General features: G+C 32.0%; 1 protein-coding gene across 9 annotated transcripts in view; it reads right to left on the reverse strand.

Moving 5' to 3' along the window:
* LOC111048866 (KAT8 regulatory NSL complex subunit 2) overlaps positions 1 to 21,402 on the reverse strand; it is a 78,770-nt gene that overhangs the window by 21,028 nt on the left and 36,340 nt on the right. For 4 of the 9 annotated variants that reach the window (XM_039424562.1, XM_039424554.1, XM_039424556.1 and 1 more), the window contains 8 exons: positions 13,789 to 14,038; positions 13,017 to 13,201; positions 12,058 to 12,226; positions 9,278 to 9,441; positions 8,580 to 8,716; positions 6,456 to 6,497; positions 5,423 to 5,539; positions 1,981 to 2,121 (listed from right to left, as the gene is read on the reverse strand). In XM_039424562.1, coding sequence (XP_039280496.1) covers positions 1,981 to 2,121; positions 5,423 to 5,539; positions 6,456 to 6,497; positions 8,580 to 8,716; positions 9,278 to 9,441; positions 12,058 to 12,226; positions 13,017 to 13,201; positions 13,789 to 14,012 — 1,179 coding nt within the window. In that variant the 5' untranslated portion in view covers positions 14,013 to 14,038. Of the gene's footprint in view, positions 1 to 1,980; positions 2,122 to 5,422; positions 5,540 to 6,455; positions 6,498 to 8,579; positions 8,717 to 9,277; positions 9,442 to 12,057; positions 12,227 to 13,016; positions 13,202 to 13,788; positions 14,039 to 21,167; positions 21,295 to 21,402 lie in introns of those variants that run through there. The other 5 variants (XM_039424560.1, XM_039424559.1, XM_039424557.1 and 2 more) reach the window with 3 other exon arrangements.

Consider the following 21,402-nt stretch of genomic DNA (forward strand, 5'->3'; position numbering starts at 1 on the left):
AAATATAAGTGGACTTGATGAGGTTCAAAATAAAAGAAACATTACCAGCATTGTCGGTTTAACTAATTAATTCAAAGAACGAGACCCGAACAAGATGAATTAAAGATCAAGAATAATGTATGGAACACTTCATCATGGGGCTCTCCTTCTCCTGGTCTACAGATCCAACGATGAGTTACGTGAAATGCTCCGCTGGATATATTTGTTAATCACAATATGAAATGACTAAATTACAATTTTGGAAGGAGAGAATGATTTTCCCAGTTTTGATTTTTACCTGGAAAACTCTCCTGCCTGAAAAAAGATTAATGTTTTTGTTTTACAGAGAGTATATAGACTAATTATAATATTGTCCAACAATATTTCTTTTATTTATTTTTACAAATGAATATGTTGATAATTTACTGAAATAATGTGGAAAACTCATTTCTATAAGATGTGATTCAAAAATATTAGTCTGCATTACAAATTTTTATTAATATTAGTCTTAATCTTATTAGTTTATTAATCTTATTTTTTAATATTAGTTAGTATGCTTTAAAGATTACATTAAATGTTCAAAGATAATAATTGTCTTTTCAGGGTCAAATACTGTTATTCCAGAAAGGTATAATTGAATGTTTTTATAAAATTATCTATACTAGCAACCCCCTGGGTTGAAGAACTCGCTCATGAACTGGTTTATTGATCTCTGAAATCCGCAACTTGTAATTATACAGTGTTGGTGAGAATCATTATGGAAACAGCTGAATATATCTTTTACAAGACAGTATGATATGACAGTAGGTTCCAAAGGAATCCTATTCCAATTGAAAAAAAATACTTACTGTCACTTCAAAAGCTTCGTCTGCCATCCTGAATCCGTCATATGGATCCAACTTCATTTCGAATCGAGCTTCATTTTGAATCCAACTTCATTTTTACAAATGAGAACGTGGTCATGTGATACATGATTTCGATACAGAGTTTCAAAAACAAATTAATGGCGGAACCCATACATCGATATATCAAACCGGTTCAATAATGATCTCAACATTTAAAGATGCTAATAAATGATACAAAAATGAAATGAATGAGTACCTATATTGGATAATTAAGTGTTATTGAACACTAATAGTAGCTTCTACTCACAAATGAACTCAATCACTGAACAAAAAACATTTTTCATAGCAAATTTGTCAAAGTCATAGCAACTGCTATCACAAGTAGTATTATTAATTACGCGTATGTTACAGACAGACATACTTTAACGGAAGCTTATAAATTAAATATGTTGTGTATTATTCAGCTGAAATTATGTGTCAGCGCATAAATTCTGTCAGTCTGTGTGATAACTCTCGAATAGCATCAGCTTTTTTAAATGAATGGGAAAATTATAGAAATAGCATGAAATTAATTCCATCTGACTAAATAATGAATCAAAACAAATTTTTTCTTATGCACTTTCAATGTTACTTTTTTATCCCGAAAAGGACGAAGGACTAATTTTTTTGTCCAACGAACTTGACCTATAAAAAGGCTCGAAGAATACGTGTTCAAAATTTGAAGCTGGTTGATCGATTTTCTCTAAAGTATTTGTACAAGATACAGACGGGCAACGACTTTGGCCTCTTGTAAGTCAAAAGTGAGAACTCACTAGCACTCGTTCAACTATCAATTTCCTACTCAATTTTTGACACCCATTGATAACCGATTTACAGATTTATGCGAGTGTTCTTTTACGTTTTGATGCTGTAAGATTCTTTGGGTTTTGTTCTATGCATTTATATACTGAATAATATTATGATGTAAAGAAAAAGAAATCCAATCTAACCAGACTTTTAAAACTAAAAATCTATTACAGTAAACTATTGAAATATTAGAGTGATCTAACTCTTGAGTTTTATCTTAAACAATTTACTGAGTACAAAATAATTGTGATGTAAATGCTTTGTCGGTGGAAGAATATTTCTGACGAAGATACTATTTCTGGAGACTTACTTTAAAGTTGAATTGGGGAAGCGGCGGAATAGTGACATGAAGCATGCAGCTGGCTTTTTCGAACACATCCAGCGTTGGCTCTTGACACACCACCTCCGCTCTCTCGCACCCGCATTGTCGGAAAAGAACTTGATGAGGATCCTGAACACACGCATATTACAAGATTAGTCATTCTCAATCCAATACATACATCGATTAATAATGTTTGTAACTTTTCAATTGATCAGTCCTATTTATTTATTTCGTCTAAAAATAAAATATAAAAAATGATTCCTCAACATAATAAGGAAATCGTATCATAAAAAATACAGTAAAAAAGATTTGAACATAATTGGAAAATCAAATAAACCTTTATTTGAGTCTTAAAACTCATCTATTTCTAAAAATACACAGAGTTCAGGTGAACTGAATTTTACTAGGCTGAAATTAATGTCTCAATCTTGATAAACTTAGGCCGGTTTCCAAGCTCGGGATCTATAAGTTCTGGACTTACAGAGTCCAGGACTTACAGAGTCCAGGTCTAAAATAAGCTCTCGTGTCAAAACTAAATAAGAGATAAATCAACTTTCTGAGTCACAGGTTTATGTTCTAAACTCCGGGCTCTATTAAGTTCTCGACTTATTTAAGGCTGTGCAAAGGCTAAAAATAAACTTTTTACTCGTGATATTTTTCAAAGTTTTTTGATTTGTATATTATCAAGCTATCAAAAAGAAAAAGTTTTCTCAGGAAAACTTTTTTCTGATCATTACTTTTTGAGATATGAGCGCCTGAATTTTAAATTTTTGGGACAGAACATTTCAAATTCGGTAGGAGATAAATCCATGAGATTTAGAGGAAAGATTCTTCATGGTATTGTTGATCTAGTAAAACAAAAATTTTCTGAAAATATCAATTTTTAAGATAGTTATTCAATTTACTAGAATTAACCAAAAATAACTTTTAGTTTAGTTATTTTTAGTAAATTGAATAATTTTTCCAAAAATTGATATTTTCTGAAAATTTTTGTTTTACTAGATCAACAATACCATGAAGAATCCATCCTCTAAATCTCATGGATTTATATCGTAACGAATTTGAAATGTTCTGTCCCAAAAATTCAAACTTCAGTCGCTCATATCTCAAAAAGTAATGATCGGAAAAAAATGTTTTCCTGAGAAAACTTTTTCATTTTGATAGCTTGATGATATATATACAAATCGAAAAACTTTGAAAAATATCATGAGTAAAAAGTTTATTTTTAGCCTTTGCACAGTCTTAAGTAAACATGAGGGAAATTCTCAATATTTTTCTGTCGTATTGTTGGCATTAGGCCTATAGCAGAACAGCTGATTGCAGCGGGATAATTCAAATGCTCCCCAAACTATTTTTGTAATAATTATTTTGTAAAAATACGTTTCGATTTCTTTGTTTGGTGTAGATCTATAAATTCAAAGCAAAACCTAACCTTTTGAAACATGAAATAAACTTGCAAACTATAAAGTATGGATTTAGATGGACTAATTCAAATAATTTAGGTATTCCATGACATTTATTTGGCTATTCATCTACTCAAAAAAAATAACTGAATTGAGTTTGCTCGGTTAAGCCTAGAACTTGAATTTAAACCCTACCCCAGTCGAGGGTTTAAAATCACGCTGTTTCAAGTTCTGGACTTGACGATTTTTGATAAATCCTTGACTCGGAAAGAGACGAGAATCTAATTCAAGTCCTGGACTTATAAGTCCTTCACTCAGAAAGCGAAATTATAAACTCCAGGATTTGAGTCCTCGACTACGTTAACGTTCTGACTCGGAAAGCCAATTTTCTGACTCCAGAGTTTAAAGCCGGTTAAAGTCTAGAACTTAGCTAAATCCCGAGCTCGGAAACCGGACCTCAATGTCTGCAACAGAATGCAAAGTGAAGCAGGGAAAACCTGTGCACTGGTGATACAGTAATAATAAGAACAATAGGTCCTGATAAGCAATGGAAAATTGACATTAATAAGGATCGATGGTAACTCTGAAAATGTTGAAAATGTATTATTAATGTACATAGGCCTACATAAAAAAATCAATATGTTGAGTTCTTTCCATCTTCATTACCTGACTGGTTCAACTTAGTTTGAATAATGAATGCTACTATACAAAGGTCTGGTAAACTAGAGGAGTTAAGGTTGAGATTGAAATGATCTAACGGAGATTTGGAGAGACTAGGTTTGAGCCCAGGCTCCGGCAAATGATTGTGAATATCCTAAATCGAATTTCCTCCTGCTATTTTATCTGTTACCAATGTTTGATAGCCCTTATCTGGATTCATTTCCTAATCCATTCATCTATTAATGAATTTTCTACCTCATGAATAGCACGAGAACCAATCAGAGAAGGCTTTTTCGAAAAGAAGGCTTCTCAGATTGGTTCTCGTGAAATTAGTCACAATTAAAATTTGACCGGCTTTCGTGCAACCGGCACCAATTGTGTTAATAGTTGAAGAAATATCCATTTTAGAATAGAATAGAATTCTTTGAACAGTGAAATACGCAATGAAAAAGAAAGGCACTCCATACTCAGATCCTGCAATTCTTTAAGTGAATAAAGTGGTTTGGCTTTCTGGAACTTGAGCATTAAAAATTTAAAATTTCTAAAGGTAACATTTCTAGCATCTAGTGGTAACTTATTAAGTAATTTTATACTCATATAATCAAAGTTCATTTGAGTCTTAGTCAATCCAGCCTGCGTTACCTGTAGCTGATACCTATTTCTTGTGACATGACTATGAATATCACTTCTTTGCTTTAATTTATCAAGATTGCATTTAGCAAAAAGCAAACAGTTGAGAATGAAAAGACATGGCACAGTGAGTATACCTAAGCGTACAAAATGATCCCTACAAGACTCAGTGGATGGGATGCCAATCATTCTTCTCAGAGCTTTCTTTTGCCACAGTAATTCATTTTCAGCACCAGGAGCATCACCCCAGATCAGAATTCCATACAACAAATGCACATGGAAAATCCAGTTTTCAAACGTTTGATACTTGATAACTTTCTTCCAGGATCAAATTTTGTGGAATGACAAAAAGTTGATAGCCTTATTCAACCGTGACAGATGCAATATTGTGAGAGTTTATTCTCTCTCTGGTTTGTGTGACTCGTCGTGAGAAAAATCTGTACAATACCAGACATGATTGACACTATCAGCAAAAATACATTTTCACTGAATATTTTTTTGTAAGTGAAAGAAGTTTATTTTAGATTTTCACTTTCGTTTCTTTGTGATTAATAACATAGGATGTTAGGTGACAGGACTAATAAAATTAGCCTATCATTGGAAAACGAGAAGTTTCACTTCTAGAAAATCTAGAAAGAAATCTAGGAAACAATACTGAATTGTCCGATTTATTGATACTGGACTGAATTGTACATATTATTGAGGGGATTGAGCCAAGTAATAATCAATTAGCTTACATGAAGGATGTGTTTTCGACAAAACTTGGACGAAGGCAATGTCTTGAGTCCACACTTGACACCACCAATGGAGAAAGTGCATTTCACTGTTGGAGCCGCAGTCACCTCACTCGTCGGCTACAAAACACAAGCAATAGGCAATTAATGCACTATACTGCATACAGAAATGGAAATACTACTATAAATTAAAGTTTCAAACTATATGCTCACAACAAAGAACAATGAAAGATTAGAAAATTTAATTTAAATTGATGCTCAGCAGAAAATCATCAGAATTTACAACAACTTTTTCAAGCAAGAAATGCTGACAAGATAAGAAATCCCGCTTTTTACTATTTGATTTAAATTACTATTCATAGTTTTCGCATAGAGCGAGGACTTTCGCATCTTATTAGATGCTGCGCATGAGTTTTCAGTTCTAATCCATATTGAGCTTACATGCAATTAAATACGATTTAACAGCGGTTAACTTACACCATAATATAACGTAATCAATGAAAGGAGAACCAGAAAAAACTATAGACAGTGCGATAACGTTAGTTAAGTTGATATTTAATAGTTAAATATTGATAATTTAATATAATATTTACCCGGGTCGGAATCTTCAACACTTGAAATACTTTCCAGTATATTATGAAGTGCGATAACGTTAGTTAAGTTGATATTTAATAGTTAAATATTGATAATTTAATATAATATTTACCCGGGTCGGAATCGTCAACACTTGAAATACTTTCCAGTATATTATAATAATGATATTAGCACTATTATAATTGTGCGATTGCTCTCCCTAGCATGAATTTCATGAATAGTTTTTTAAATGAGACCTTAATTTACTATTAAGCGATTGGAACAATCAGATTTCAATTCAACACTTCAAAATGAAATCACCAAGTCTTCTAAGTAGAAAGTATGCTGATTCGTAAATTCATGTAAATGCAATAAGAAATGGATCAATTTGCAGTAAATTTTTTTGAAATATCAGAAAAAATGTATTGACATATAATTTTAAGAAGATTTGTCAGTTACTTACATCCAGTAGACGAGATCTTTTGAATTTTCTCATTTTCTTTGCCTGAAAATAAAAATTGTACATTATAGTTAAACTTGATTCTATTGACGATCAATAAATAGTTCAACTTGACAATTTCAATTATTTAATAGGGTCCTTGAGTATTAGAATTCTAGCTAGGGTTATTTATTTAGAACTCTAGTTAGGTTTATTTATTTATTTTGTTTGCACATGCATAACATCAAAACAATGACTGGGAAAGCAACAACAGAATTAATACAAAACTATTTCCCTCCCAAATTTGGATAATTGATGAGCCAGTCTGAATGAGGTTATGGTAATTCATATAATTTCACAAAAATTTGCCGTCCAAAAATATAAAAAAAAACACTGAAAATATATTTATTCGATGCATAAAATTTCCAAACAGTTTATTAAATAACTGTGCCGGTCCAATTGAATGAGTATATGTAATATGTAGGCTCCACAAAAGTACTCTGTTCTGGGTGAAAAATGATGAAAAATTATGGAAATGTTTGACAACATCTTTCAAGGGAGGAGTGAGGAGTATAAGAGCTAATATTACATCTTAATTGTTCTGAAGCTTCACAGCAGATGGGATAGGAATATTTGCCTTTAATCGCAAACAATTGAACTAATCTCATTTTGACTAACTAAACTAATCTCATTTTGTATAATGAGTTCTTCTAGTAAATTATAATCAGATGAAGCGAGTTATACACATACAATTCAATATAGGTACTATAAACAGCCTTACAAAATAAAAACTCCAAATAATAATGATAAGTATCAAGTAGAAATACAATGATGAATAATATTATGGTATAATTTAAACAAAATTAAGGTGATCATATTTTGATTTAAAATCGGGACAACATAACTATTAGAAGGAAGTCAAAGTTTTGGTATTTTTTCTTTTCAACATAAATATAGCAAAAAAGCAGTATCTAAGAGCAAGGAGGTTTTATAAGCCCTCATTTTTCATTCAAATTAATACTTTATTGACCTTCATTTATGAATAAAGCTTTATTAAATTTGAATTAGCTCTTTGTCAACTAAGAAGGTTATTGACCTAATATTTATAGAACTCAATTACTATTTGACTGATTCATCGACTACCGTTAAAATTTTGCACCCAGCAAGCATTCGACTAATAGTAAGACAGAATTATAATTTATTGTAAAACCATGTACTTGTATTATAATAAATACATTAAAACGTAGTATCAATTTTCCGATATTTAGGAATGTCCCACACCCACAATGTTTGGTCACCGTATACAAAATACCTATAGTGAGGTCCACGTTATAATGGCAGCAGTGTTTGATTAGCAATGGTATTGCTATCCTTGTCTATCATTCAACAAAGCGGATAGCGCTATCTCTTTCTCGCTTTGCTCTGTTGCCAGATCGTCTTTTGAAAATTTAAAATGAATAATCAATTGACAGAATATTTCATCTTAATTATGTAAATTCATTATGAAATTATTAAAAAATATAATCATATGCTTAATAAAGTATAATTGATTATTTTAAACGAGAATGAAGGTTAATATTACATCAATAAACCTGTATCTACTACCGTCTATAGAAGGCATTGACAAGACATAGGTTCGGCAACGTTTTTCTCCTACCTTTCTCCACTGCCATTATAACGTGGACCTCACTATAGAATGGACTATTGCAGATAATTTTATGTGTATAAAGAACAGATAGCATGTAAAAGGCATGAGAACTGAAAAACTCTTCCAAAATGGTACACAATCTTATGCAAACTTAGAATATAAGTTCCTGCAATTTCGAGTTTTGGAAAAAAGCTACGAAAGTGAGTAATTAAACTAATCTCATTTTGTATAATGAGATTAATAAGCTACGAAAGTGAGTTTTTTCCAAAACTCGAAATCGCAGGAACAATCAAGAAATTATGGTATTCTGAGAGAATATGCTTAAAACACATGAGAATAAAATAATTTAATTTGATTGAAAAACCATAAGTAATGTTTAGAGAGTAGTTGAGTGTTGGCGGCACGTAAAAAAAGTTATGACAGTATACCAGGCCAACAAAGAACGAGAAGTGTGGGGAAATACAAAAATAGTGATGAATACGGTACTTGCAAGTGTTTACCTGATTCCTTTTTTCTTTGATTTTATGATGCATGACCGCTTCAAGCCCACTGTGCTTATGGAATCGATTGAGAGCTTTCAATTTTTCATAGAGTTTGAGTTCCTTTGGAGATGTTTTGCTCTGACTATGTATGCTTGCTGCAATGGAATAATAACATTCAACATTACATATTTCTGCATCACTTATATTATAAATACATAGTTAAATAATACATGTGTATCGTTATATTAGTGAAGATAAAAAATTAGTTTTTAATAATTAATTGAAATATCTTTCTCTCCTAAGGGTAATTGAAAGGTGACAATTTCCCTGAGACAAACTATTGCATTTCCCTTAAAAATAAAACGTTTTATTCTAAGTCTCTGGATGAATAAATAACTATAAAATCAGCGTTTCCAGCAACAATTATAACTAAAGAGAATAATTATGTGTCTCTTAAAGATATCATAGAATGTATACTATAGTAGTGAAGATTTGAAGGAAATTTTGGGAAGAAGAAGGAATTTTGTTTTGAAGGAAATAACTGTATTATCTATTTATTTATTTATTTCAATCTGAGATAGTTTATGGCGAATCGAATATAATCGGCTGTTGTGAATTTCCACTTTGAAATGAATTCTAAATAAATATATGATACAATATGATGCTCCTAGTACAACATACTAATTTCGAACTAAAAAATTATGATATCACCTTACCGAGTGTTTCTTTTTCTTTCAACAAATTGTAATGATATTTTCGTTTCTTCTCTTTCAATATATGATGAAGGCGCTTCAGTTGTTCAACGTACAGAGCTTTTAATCGAATGAGTTTCTCTCTCGTGATACCAGCCACTTCCTCTGCTGTATACACTCCTGCATGTCTGAAATATTCGCAACAATTGAAATGTTTGTCACGAATAAGCACATTAGTTACTCAAGAATAATTATTGACATGATCACCTATATAATACTTTTTTACCAAGTTATCAAATCAACGATGAATCGATTAATAATTTGATTATCCAGAATTATCTTATTCAAAATGAGTTGTCATTAGGATAAATTAAATTGAATCGCTTCAGTCAGTTTAATTGACCGAGCGAAGTGAGGTCTAAGATTCAAGTCGACGGTTTGGCATATCTCTTGATGTTTAAATGTTTAAATGTTCAAATGTTTATATGTTGCGCATTTACGGCGAAACGCGGTAATAGATTTTTATGAAATTTGACAGGTATGTTCCTTTTTTAATTGCGCGTCCAGCAATAGAAAAAATACAACATATAGAGGCTTACAAAGCAAGTCTCATTGAAAAGTAGGTTATTCGATATTGAAGTATGGCCTACGTGCATATTGATCGTCAGGATATGGCCGGAGTAAGGATCTGCAGCAAGAGCAGCATTACAATCAAAAATAGAAAATTATATTAGCATTTCATGAGAGATACTTCATTAATGATGTTTACGTAGTTCTAAAGATAAGAGTTTATCGGAATTGATATCGATTGCTAGTACTGCAATACTTGTTCTAATAATGCCAACCACTGGCGGGTTATCTCCTTTCCAAGCTACTGTTAATAACAATATTGTGTAATAAACTTTCCCAAGATAAGATTAAAAGGAGGAGATTAAACTATTGAGCAGGAATTATTGGATTGCTGTTTACTCTCCTGGAATAATGACTAACGGCAATTATTTACTTTGAATAGACTTTGGATGGACTTTCTACATTGTATTGCAGAGACGATTCCAATGTAATAATATCGAATACTGATAAATAATTTATGATTATTTGAAGTTCACTTTCCTGCTTGCCTTCTACTCATAGAGGAATAAATTATCATAATTTGAATTCTCTGGTTAACCGATCGTAGTAATAGTATTTCTAGATGAATTTACCCCCCCGCCACAACTTTTTGACATACAAATATTAACTACTCTGATTACTAGAATCACTCTGAAAGTAACGAAATAGTGATTTAAAAAATATAATTTTGCATCATTAGTTAATAATTACAGAAATTAATCATACATTTCAAAAATTGTTGAATGTGACTTCTCAACAAGAGCAAATAATCTATACCGTTATAGTTGGATATTTTTTTACTATATAGGACTGCTATATAGTTGAATTGATTTTTTTTTACTATAAGAAAGTTTCTATGGTCTGCAGCAACTCCTCCATGCGTACAGGGAAGCTTCCCTTGCATGAGAGTATTTATTGTCAAGAGAATTAAATGTATATACTTATTCTTATTTGTAATATATTCATATTTTTATTATTATTATTATTATATTATTATTATTATTATTATTATTATTATTATATTATTAGTTTATGCTCTACATGATTGAGTATTAATTTGTATGCATTTTTTACGATAAAGTTTATTATTATTATATTCACTGTTTGAAAAGAATTGTTGAATATAAAATAATACTAATAATAATCATCTATCATTTTTTAAAGACAACACATAAATAAATAATACTTTTGAGAAATTGAATAACACAACAAAGAGATAGTGTAGAAGTACTGTATCAGGTTTTAGTAATGGAGGGGGGATGGGGGTTATATAATGTCAATTACATAAAATATATCTTGTCATCTTATAAATCAGTGGGTAGATGACACAAGTTGATAAGTCACATTTTTGACCATATTGAGTTATGCATATGGTTGTGTTCAGAAAAATTAGATCTATAAGATGGTATAACTAAATATGTTGTATCTCTGTAAATAGCTGAGATATAGGCCTTGCTCAAGCCTGATAGAGCATTTTCTTCCAATCCCTAAGTTGACAAATATTGATAAGTACATATATCTCAACACTCTTCTATCGTTTTGTATTAGAATCCAATTATCAAAAGATGGCAAAATTTGATAAGTGTATGTACTGGTAGGCTATTATAAAATCTGAAAATCAATAACCTATATTTAGAGCTACATAACCCATACAACTTTGCAAAGAGTTCAAGTTTGGTTAACTTGATCAATACTTGTAAATAATATCAATTAATTGTTAAAAAATATATTCAAATTTCTAAATAAACGATTTTTAAGATATTTCTTATACTGTTACATTGTGATTTGAAACATTTGGCAGATGGCAAAACATGTTATCTCTGACATCACTTGCAAAAATTCTCAATAGTTAATTTAAATAAATGTTTCATTCCTTGATATTTTATATTTAAATAGTCAAAGATCAGCTGATTATATTAGTGTGAAATGGGTAAGAAAAAATATGATAGATAATTTTTGCAGCTATGCCAAACTTCCAAACTTGCTCTCCTGAAAAGTTTACAAATCATGACTTATCAGCTTGTGTCATCTACCCACAGAAATGTATCTTATCAAAAAAATAAAATCTTCTCTTGACTATTGTATTAAACCGTGAATATTTAATCTAATATTAATAAACTAAAACTAGTCTAGTCTAGCAAAGACTAGGAAGGAAATTATGTTTTAATATAATTGATAGAATAGATTAGGCCTACTTGAGAGGATCTTCCTCGTGACTGTCGATGCTCTCAGCATCGGAAGAGTCGCGATCGGCATCCTTCCAGACACTGTCCAACGTGGTCGGCTCCACGTCCGAGTCCGACTCACTCACGTAGTCCAAGATTCGATTGCCGCACGAGTTCACTTTATTCGCATCAATTCCAACTACAAACATGCAAATTGCAATCTAATCCTCCACTTTTTATTCACTAATTTTCTCCAATAGGATTAAGAAAAAATAAAAACTAGACTACAGAAATAAGAACCAACAATTGATTCTAGAATGATATACTTGGTGAACAACTAACTACATTTCTTGATTTAAATTTGTTGAAGAAGTGGAATTGTTTTTTGAAGTTCAATTGATATACATCTTATTTATTGTGAACTTATATATGATATACTTTTATTGTGAAATTTATAATGGGTTTTCCAAGGATAAGCTATTTTAATTCATTCTAGAAATTGAATCGTGAAACTATAACCATCAGACTTGGAAATGCATAAAGATTAACTTTTTCGAAAATGGCTCCTTGTCTTGTTTACCATATTTTAATCTTGTCAACTAGTTGGTGGAATACATAGAGCATGTTGAATGTTGTTGAAACCTCTTCAGTAGAGTTCAATGACCTGACATTGGTGTTTGAGGATCCAACGTGACGTCATGAGAAGAACAAACTCCAGAAATAATTTCTAGGTAACCTGAGAGGTCATCGACCTTCACTTCAAATAATCAGAATAATTTGCAATTCCATCAAAATAGGAAATACAGGCTACGAAAACTACAACTTGTCAATAATCGACTTACTAATGAACAATAAATTTCATTATGAACTTAATACTATTTTTGGAAAACATTATCAAAATTCTGAAGTGAAACAAGGTTTTTTCTCCCAATTATTGTAATCATGTGTGCTAGTTAATATGAATGAATGAGTACATGAGCTGTGCTTACCGAAAGGATTTTTGACACATTGTACATTGTTATCACTCTCCTCTTCGCCGGGAAGTTCAGTTGACGAGCTAGGAGCATAATGTGCCAGGGATGAAAGCAGATTCTCTATTGTCTGAGGTGGGCAATGTCGTCCTCCTGCTTTCTGTCGCAGTAACTGCGATTTTTTAGCATGTATTGCACAGAATCTGAAAATTACAAATTTGATTTGAAGTAAAAATGACAAGAATAATAAATTTATATTCTTATTAATGCACACAAACCAAAATTACAATTTATCAATAATTTTCAATGAACAAGGATTCCACTTGATTCAGTAGTTTTCAACCCAGATTCAAGGTTTTCGTTCAAGATAAATAAAAATATAAATGTGAGTACCCTTTTTAAATTATTTCATCACGACATGTTTTGCTTCTAATGCCATTTTCAAGCCATTTTCGTGATGAAATAATTTAAAAAGGGTACTCAGATTTATATTTTATTTATAATTCAAAAGTAGCCCTAAGGAAAAAGACAATAAATTTTCGTTTAAGATTTGAATAAATTTGAATTTGATCACGATCACGTTAATTCATCTTAATCAGTAATAAATTATTTTTCACCCACTTAGTTGTGAATGCATGTCGGAGAATGTTTCACATAGTTCATTACATGCAGTATGTTTTACATTGCAGAGGGCACCAGAAGTCAAAATTATGTCTTCAATACTCTTACAATATTCTTCAGCGAAATTACAGGAATTATCATGATAACATATTAATAAGTACGAACTCACCCTCCTTCCTTTCTATCGCCTTTGGGGGCAGGCTGCGTACATTTTTTGCCATTTATCGGATAAACATAGCCGCAAACTTTGAAAGGAGCATTTATATCATCAAAAATATGCTTCTGGCAATACTGGAAGCCATCTAGCGAGGGCTTCTGACAAACTCGGCTCGCATGTTTGCAAGCGCCTGGCTTTCTAGCGGCAGCTTCATTCAAAAGGACGCAACGATACATGATCGTCTAGTCAATTGGCTCTAGAACTGACAAAATGAACATCAGGCGTAACATTTCAAAGAAGTGTATCATTTTTACGTATTTTTGAAGATATTTTGGTCTCAAATATTTTTATCCTCATAGAATACAATGATTAATTTATTGAACGCATGGCATTCACGAAATTAATTTTTTTTATCAAAACAGTTTAGAAACTTTAGTCTTAAAAACACTTCTTCAAAGACTTTTATTATCATATTTCATTCTTATCTATAGTATAACCCTTATCTAGTAGGAGTGGTTCTGTAAAATATCCTATTAGGCTATTGATACGGAATTGAATTTGAATATTCGAGAACAAAATGATCTTTCATTGTTATTGATTTATTATTATAGCGAGACTTGATAGTTTTTGTAATTTGATAGAGTAGTACTAGTATTTAGTAGTAGTTTTTGAAGATACAACTAGTTTTGGCCTGTTATTATTTAAATTAATTTAAAATTCATGTAAATAATTAAAAAAAATTGAATTCGTAACAGTTACTTTTTTATTGTATTTTAGTTCAGCGTTCTTGGGATGTTAAAAAGGATTGTTAATTCAATATATAAACTCCTACTTCTTGAAAACACTCATTTACAATAGTGAATGAATTCAATATATATTATAAGCTCCTACTTCTTGAAAACATTCATTTACGATAGTGAATGAATAGCAGATATAACTGAATTCGTAATTCGTAAATGACACTACCATGTAAATTCTACGGTTGCGAGAATCCAAGAGCAATATTGAAAGGTGAATATTATTGTGGGTTTCTCTATTATATTGAAACACGAGTTCATTGAACTCTCGAGAATTACGTGGAATTCCTTACAGTATTCTCTGACTCAGTTCGCAGTGACTTATTTATAGATAGGCAATCAGATGCAGTTATCAATTATATTATTAAGCTTGAACGCAGAATTACCGTCGATGAAAAGGAATCCTTGGTGAATACTTCAGCCAACGAATATATCTACGACTGAAATGTTCCACACAACTGGCAAGAAAAGAAGCTTTGACTATAGACTGAATCTTTCTTCAGTCAAAGATAGAAGGGTCTGTTCTAAGGGGACTTGGAACAAAGAATAAGAAGTCATTCAGACTTCTTCAGTCAATAGTTGAAGTCGAACAATTTTCGTGAGTCCCAAAGATTTCTATACATAATCCAATGCATAGAAATCTTTTTCTCTTCAGAAATTGACGCCCACATGTGTCCCGAAATGCCTCCAAATGGCCTATTCACTATATTTGAGAAAATTATCTCTGACTTTACATTTAAACTGAATAGACCTAGAACTCTAGGAAAAGAATGAGTGAAGGAAACAATAAAGAGAAGGCATTCAGACAGACAGCTCAAACAAATTCAAGCATAAATACTGACAGTTCAGACAGACAATACAGACGATTCCACTTTTGTCATCACTTTAGTTCTTTAGTATCACTTTTTGAAAAGAAGGACTCCCTTCATTCTATTCTCCTTCTATCCTGGTAGCAAGCCATTGGTATTGAGCTTTGGCATTGCTAATTTCATTGTATGAAAAGATTTGCAGATATTGTGTTCCTCAATTCTTTGAAAAGTATCATAGATCATCAATGGTCACCAGTTATTAGAAATTACTATTTTACTATACAAGCACTATTACAGTAATTTGGTGCATATAAGGCATGTAAGCGAAATTTTAAGAGTACGGAAAATAGAAAATTAAAGTACATATCAATACTTAAGAGTACAGAAATTTTCCTCTCAGCAAATTGCTTATCTGGATAGGATCCTTTATGATAATTTATTGAGAATACAAATTTTCTCCATAAACTTTCAATGAGAATAACCCCATTAACCCCCTATCTTGTCTGTGAAAGTTGTTTTCTCGTTTATCCGCTAGTAACTCGACAACTTGAGTTACGGTATCAAAGAAGATGAATGAAGGGAGAAGAATGAGAATGTTTCAAGCTCAATCCGAAATTTTCAAGATGACAAGACCGTTCGGTCTAAGACGTTGTATACAATCTAAAATAAATGTGACAGTAAATTGATACATTTAAGCCGCGAATATCAATTAATTTCTAGACTTTATAATAAATAGAGGTTACTGACGTTGCGTGTATATATTTTTTAAATGCTTTGTTTATGGTTTTTGGCTATTATCATAGAGTAATTAGATAATTTAGTTAGTTAGGTAATTAGTGATAAGTAAGTTAGATCTAGATCTACATGGCTAGTTTACAATATCCAATGTTGAGCTATTATCTTTTGAAGGGATTGAATAAGCTATTATCTTTTGTAGTTGAAGACCACATTAAAAAAATTATATCTTGGAATTATGCATTTCACAAATGGTTATTGATCAACTCTATCTCTGTTTACCAAAGTAGAAGAGAATGAGTTTTCCTGGCCTAAGTTATTTTCTGTGGTTTCGGCGTTTTCCTGCAGTCATTTCTCAACTAGATTGATCTGATTAGGCAAAGAAAGATTAGGCCTTGTTTACAAAGTTTATTCCAACCGTTTTTCGATTATCACACCTTAGATGTTTGTAAAACATTTTTTTTAGATCAATCTAAGACATTTTTTACCTTTCCTCGTATTACTATAGCTCATCGAAATTAATTTTGATATAACAAATTTTTTATTGTTTATTGTTTTTTAAGGAACGGATTCAAGGATCCAAAGGTTCAAAGAATCCCACAAATCAACCGAAGCTTATTGTGTTCCCAAGTAGTATGTTAGTTGAGCAAACCAATACCTGTGTTTTGAACCAAGAACCAGGAGTTTTCCCTATACCAACATTTCATTCATCACCCGGTTGCTTGTTCTTGCAATCCAGTGCGATATGCTTGGCAGACTATTCATACTGATTAGTCCTCGTGAACTACGTGAGTTCCACTCCAGGCCTACTCTGAAGGTCCTACCGCTGAGGAAGGGGTGGCCAAGTTGCCTCTAGGGCGCCCGGCCACCTTAGACTCAGCCTCTTGACCCATATTTTTGCCTGGAGTTTCACCCATCTCTGGTCTCTTGGGTTTTCTCTTTTTGCATCTCCGAAACTTCGCAGGGTCAGAAGCCTCACCTCTCCCAAGAAGTTTTGCCTAGATAGCCGTCCTTCTTTGAGCAGTGGTGAGGTTTGGTCACTCCACCCAAAACTCGTGACCTACGTGAGTTCCACTCCTGGTCTTTTTGTAGGTCCTTCCGCTGAGAGAGGGTACGCCAAACTACCTCTAGGGCGCCCGGCGCCCGGCCACCCTAGACTCAGCCTCTTGACGCACATTTGTGCCTGGAGTTTCACCCATCTCTGGTCTCTTGGGTTTTCTTTTCGCCCCTCCGAAACTCTGCAGGGTAAAATGCCTCACCTCTCCCAAGAAGTTTTGCCTGAATTTTGACTTAGCCTCTTGACCTACATTTGTGCCTGTTGTTTCACCCATCTCTGGTCTCTTGTGTTTTTCTTTTTGGCCCTCCGAAACTGCCCTGATGGGGCAGATCCCATGGGTTTGAAGGCAAGGCTACTTCTGGAGTTGCCTTGAGGTCCATTTTAGTCGCTTCCTAAGACAAGCATGGATACTGTGGGTGAATTCTGGTTTTCAACATATTCTTGAGTACGATGATCAACTCAAAGCTCCCCCAACCCACAGGGGGCGATATAACAAATGTATGCATATTGTTCATTTAAATTCATGAAGTTGATGAGTACTTGAAAAATGCTTATTAACAGTCCTCTCAAAAAAATAATGAATAATAGAAGATTTTTAAAGAATAATATTTTTTCGATCTGACAGTGGTTTTCAAATTAATTGAGAATCAGGAACTCAAATCTATAACTATTAAAAATCAATATGGATTTCAGATTCCTAGTAAATTCTTACTCGTTCAAACAAAATCAATGCATCTATAATAAGTAGTCAAATGCAGAGCCTGTAGAGATTGAACAGGCGACAATTCTATTTTTATGTTCTTATGTATAGAATCTCTTAATATTACAAAGATCAACAGACTGAACTATAATACAGAAATGCCTTTTTGTACATGCATATACAGATTTTATGATTAATTATTCATGAATAGGCCTATACAAAGTTTTTCTGGCAAGTGTGCTACAAAATTGTCGAGGTAAGCCAGTAAACAGTATTGTGTTGATAGATAACGAGATAACAGATACAAAGCAGCGTAAACGTTTAGCTCAGTCACTTTTCAATGTTGGTTTATCATTCAAACAATAATTTCTGCTGTACATTAAAAAAAAGTATCATGAGTAATGCTTGAAATTTCACAACAGAAGTTTGAAAAAGGACTTCTTTTGAAAAAAGACAACAGAAGTACCGTTGAGAAATGATAGGAAGATCAAAGATAGACGTTTTGCCTGAGGAGAACCTCAGTTCTGATAATGAAGGGAACTAAGAAGATTGAAGTAGATAGCTCCAATAATGATCTACACAAAAAATTAATTACAAAATGTGCAGGTGTTTACTCTTAAAAGTAATGATATTACAGGAGAGTTTTCAAAGAATTAGATTAATAATTTATTTATTTACGTTTCAATATAAGCTGGTTGCCTAACTCATACAGTAAATTGAATAAAATAACAGACAGTTGAATATTCAATGAGTTTTACACTGTATGAAGTGAAGAATTCATCTTTTTGAAATATATATATTCTTCTAAATACATGAATCAGCGAAGTTTCAACAGATAACCGTCCGTTCTTGGAAAAGGATATTCAATAATATCCTCTCCATTCATTCTAAAGAAATTTTTGCATTATTCTTAATCAATATATAATTTAGAATTATACAGGATGGGTGAAAAGTCCGAGAACGGCTTAATATATCATATTATGATTATGTGTTATTGGGGATCCTACTCAAATTGAAAAAACTACTTTATAATGACTTTAAAAATCTGGTCCGTCATCTTGGAACCGCCATATTGAATGCAGCTTCATTTTTTTTTCAATAGGAAGGTGGTCGTGCGGATACATGATTTCGATAGGGAATTTGAAGAAAAAATGAATGGTGACAACCGCATATCGATATCTCAGACCGTTTCGGAAATATTCACATTATTAATCAATACTATTCTAAGCAGAAAAGAGAGAAAAAAGTCTGAGAACGGCTTAGTATCTCATAAAAAGAAGTGATTCCAAGGTGGGTGTGATTGGGGATGCTACTCGAATTGAAAATACTTCTTTACTATGAATTTAAAAATCTGGTCCGCCATCTTGGATCCGCCATTTTGAATGCAACTTTATTTTTTTAAATAGGAAGGTGGTCATGCGATACATGATTTCGATGCGCAATTTCAAGGAAAAATGAATGGCGAAAACCGCACATCGATATCGCAAACCGTTCAGAAGATATTCACATTATCAATCAGTACCATGCAAATCAGAAATGAAATACATGAGTGGTATTGATTAATAATGTGAGTATCTTCTAAACGGTTTGATATATAGATGTGCGGATTTCGCCATTCAATTTTTCTTGAAATTCTGTATCGAAATCATGTATCACATGACCACCTTCCTATTTAAAAAAATGAAGCTGCATTCAATATGGCGGATCCAAGATCACGGACCAGATTTTTAAAGTCATTATAAAGTAGTTTTTTCATACACATGATGAGCATATGTGTTTGTCGAGTTCAATCTAATAGAATCTATAGGGATGTACATATACAAACAAAATTAACATTTTGTTAATAACTTTGGTGTAAATACAGCTCTAATGATTGCAAATGATACCAATGATAATTATGTAAGTCATTAAGTTTTTACTTCAAGAAGTTAAAAGACTGATTTGTTATCATTTATTGAATATACGGTAATATTTTTTGAACATTCAAATTTGCTTTTGAGTTATTCTTTATGCAATATCTTTCACCACCTCCTGTATACTTTATTCGTTATAATTATGATAGTAAATTGTTGTTTTTTCCATAAATTATTGTACCAATGATTTACATTTTTAGTTATCAATATACTTTATTTTTCCAATGCATTTTCTTTTTATTATTTTCCTTCCATTCATCATTAAAATAATAATCTATATTGAATGGGCTTTGCTCTCTATCAAGTAAGTCTCTTTCTCTTAGTACACATCTTGTTGTTAGTAGAAGCACTACAATACTAGGTACTTTTATATTAATGTGCATATGACAAAGATGAGGTGTAAATTCCCAATCAATTCTGTTGTTATTGTTCTTGTTTTTCCATTTTTTTTTACAAATGGTAAGCGCGACTTTTATTTTTAGTTCGTAATGTTATTGTGTAATATTGTTAGTATTTTTATAGTGTTCAACTAATACTGAAGTTCTCTTTCCTTTTTTGTCTTTTTAGTTTCATTATCATTTTTTTCTCTTTCTCAATTTTCTTTGTGTTAACTGTACACTTCCTTTTTCTGCCCAAACAGGTTTTTGTAACCTTTAGGATTATTTCTGTAACGTTCTTTAGGGTATGATTGTGATTTTTAGTTATCTTGTAATTATTTCCGTAACTATGGTAATTTCATGCTTTGCATATACTGTAAAAAATGGAAAATAAATTGATTTATTTTTAATTTTATTTTACAGTTGATTGAACGAATCTCAATACTTGGATGTTTTCAAATACATAGTATTACAGGATCAATTTTTTTCTAAGGATGATGCCCACATGAGCTTGTGCGTGTTGTTGGGAGGGATGTTTATGAGAGACAAGCTGACCTACAGCTTAAGGTGCTTTCCGAACCAACGAAAAAAAATTGTTTAAACTTATAAATGATATTTTAAAGGAGTCGACAATGACAAGACTATACTTTATGTTTATGTAAATCAAGACACATTGAATGTAACTTAATTTACTTTCCAAGCTACTTCTCGCAATAGTGCACTTGCTGCTGCTTGATTGTTTCTTGTGTGAGTATTTGTGTGTTGATGGGACATGCCCATGTCTGTGTTAATGAACAGAACCATTATTATTATTATGTAGACGTATTTTACTTTCCTTGTCCTACTACCGTAGTTAATGAAAATATTTTTTATTTTCATTTCAGTCGCAGTCGGATAGTAGAATATTCTTATCTATATAATAATCTGATTGAACTTTATTAAACACCCCCCACCTTACACTGCCAATCAAGTGACAAAGTGACAAGCCAGATAGCTAGATTACCTGTTTTATCCCTATCTTCTGAACCACTTCTGTATCTGTTGTAAACTGACTTATAGCATAAAGTTGGTGTCAATATGACATTTTTTCTTATAATATTTTTTCTTTTCTAGTTTCTCTTGAGCTCAAACTGTGAACACAAATTGTGATGCAGAAAGTGAGAGCGGTAATCTTGCTTTGAGTTTTAGAAAAAAATTTACAATCACACGATCAGAATCAAATTGAAGGAAGGAATCAA

Source organism: Nilaparvata lugens, chromosome 3, assembly GCF_014356525.2.
Source record: "Nilaparvata lugens isolate BPH chromosome 3, ASM1435652v1, whole genome shotgun sequence".
In the NCBI taxonomy this organism is placed as follows: Eukaryota; Metazoa; Arthropoda; class Insecta; order Hemiptera; family Delphacidae; genus Nilaparvata; species Nilaparvata lugens.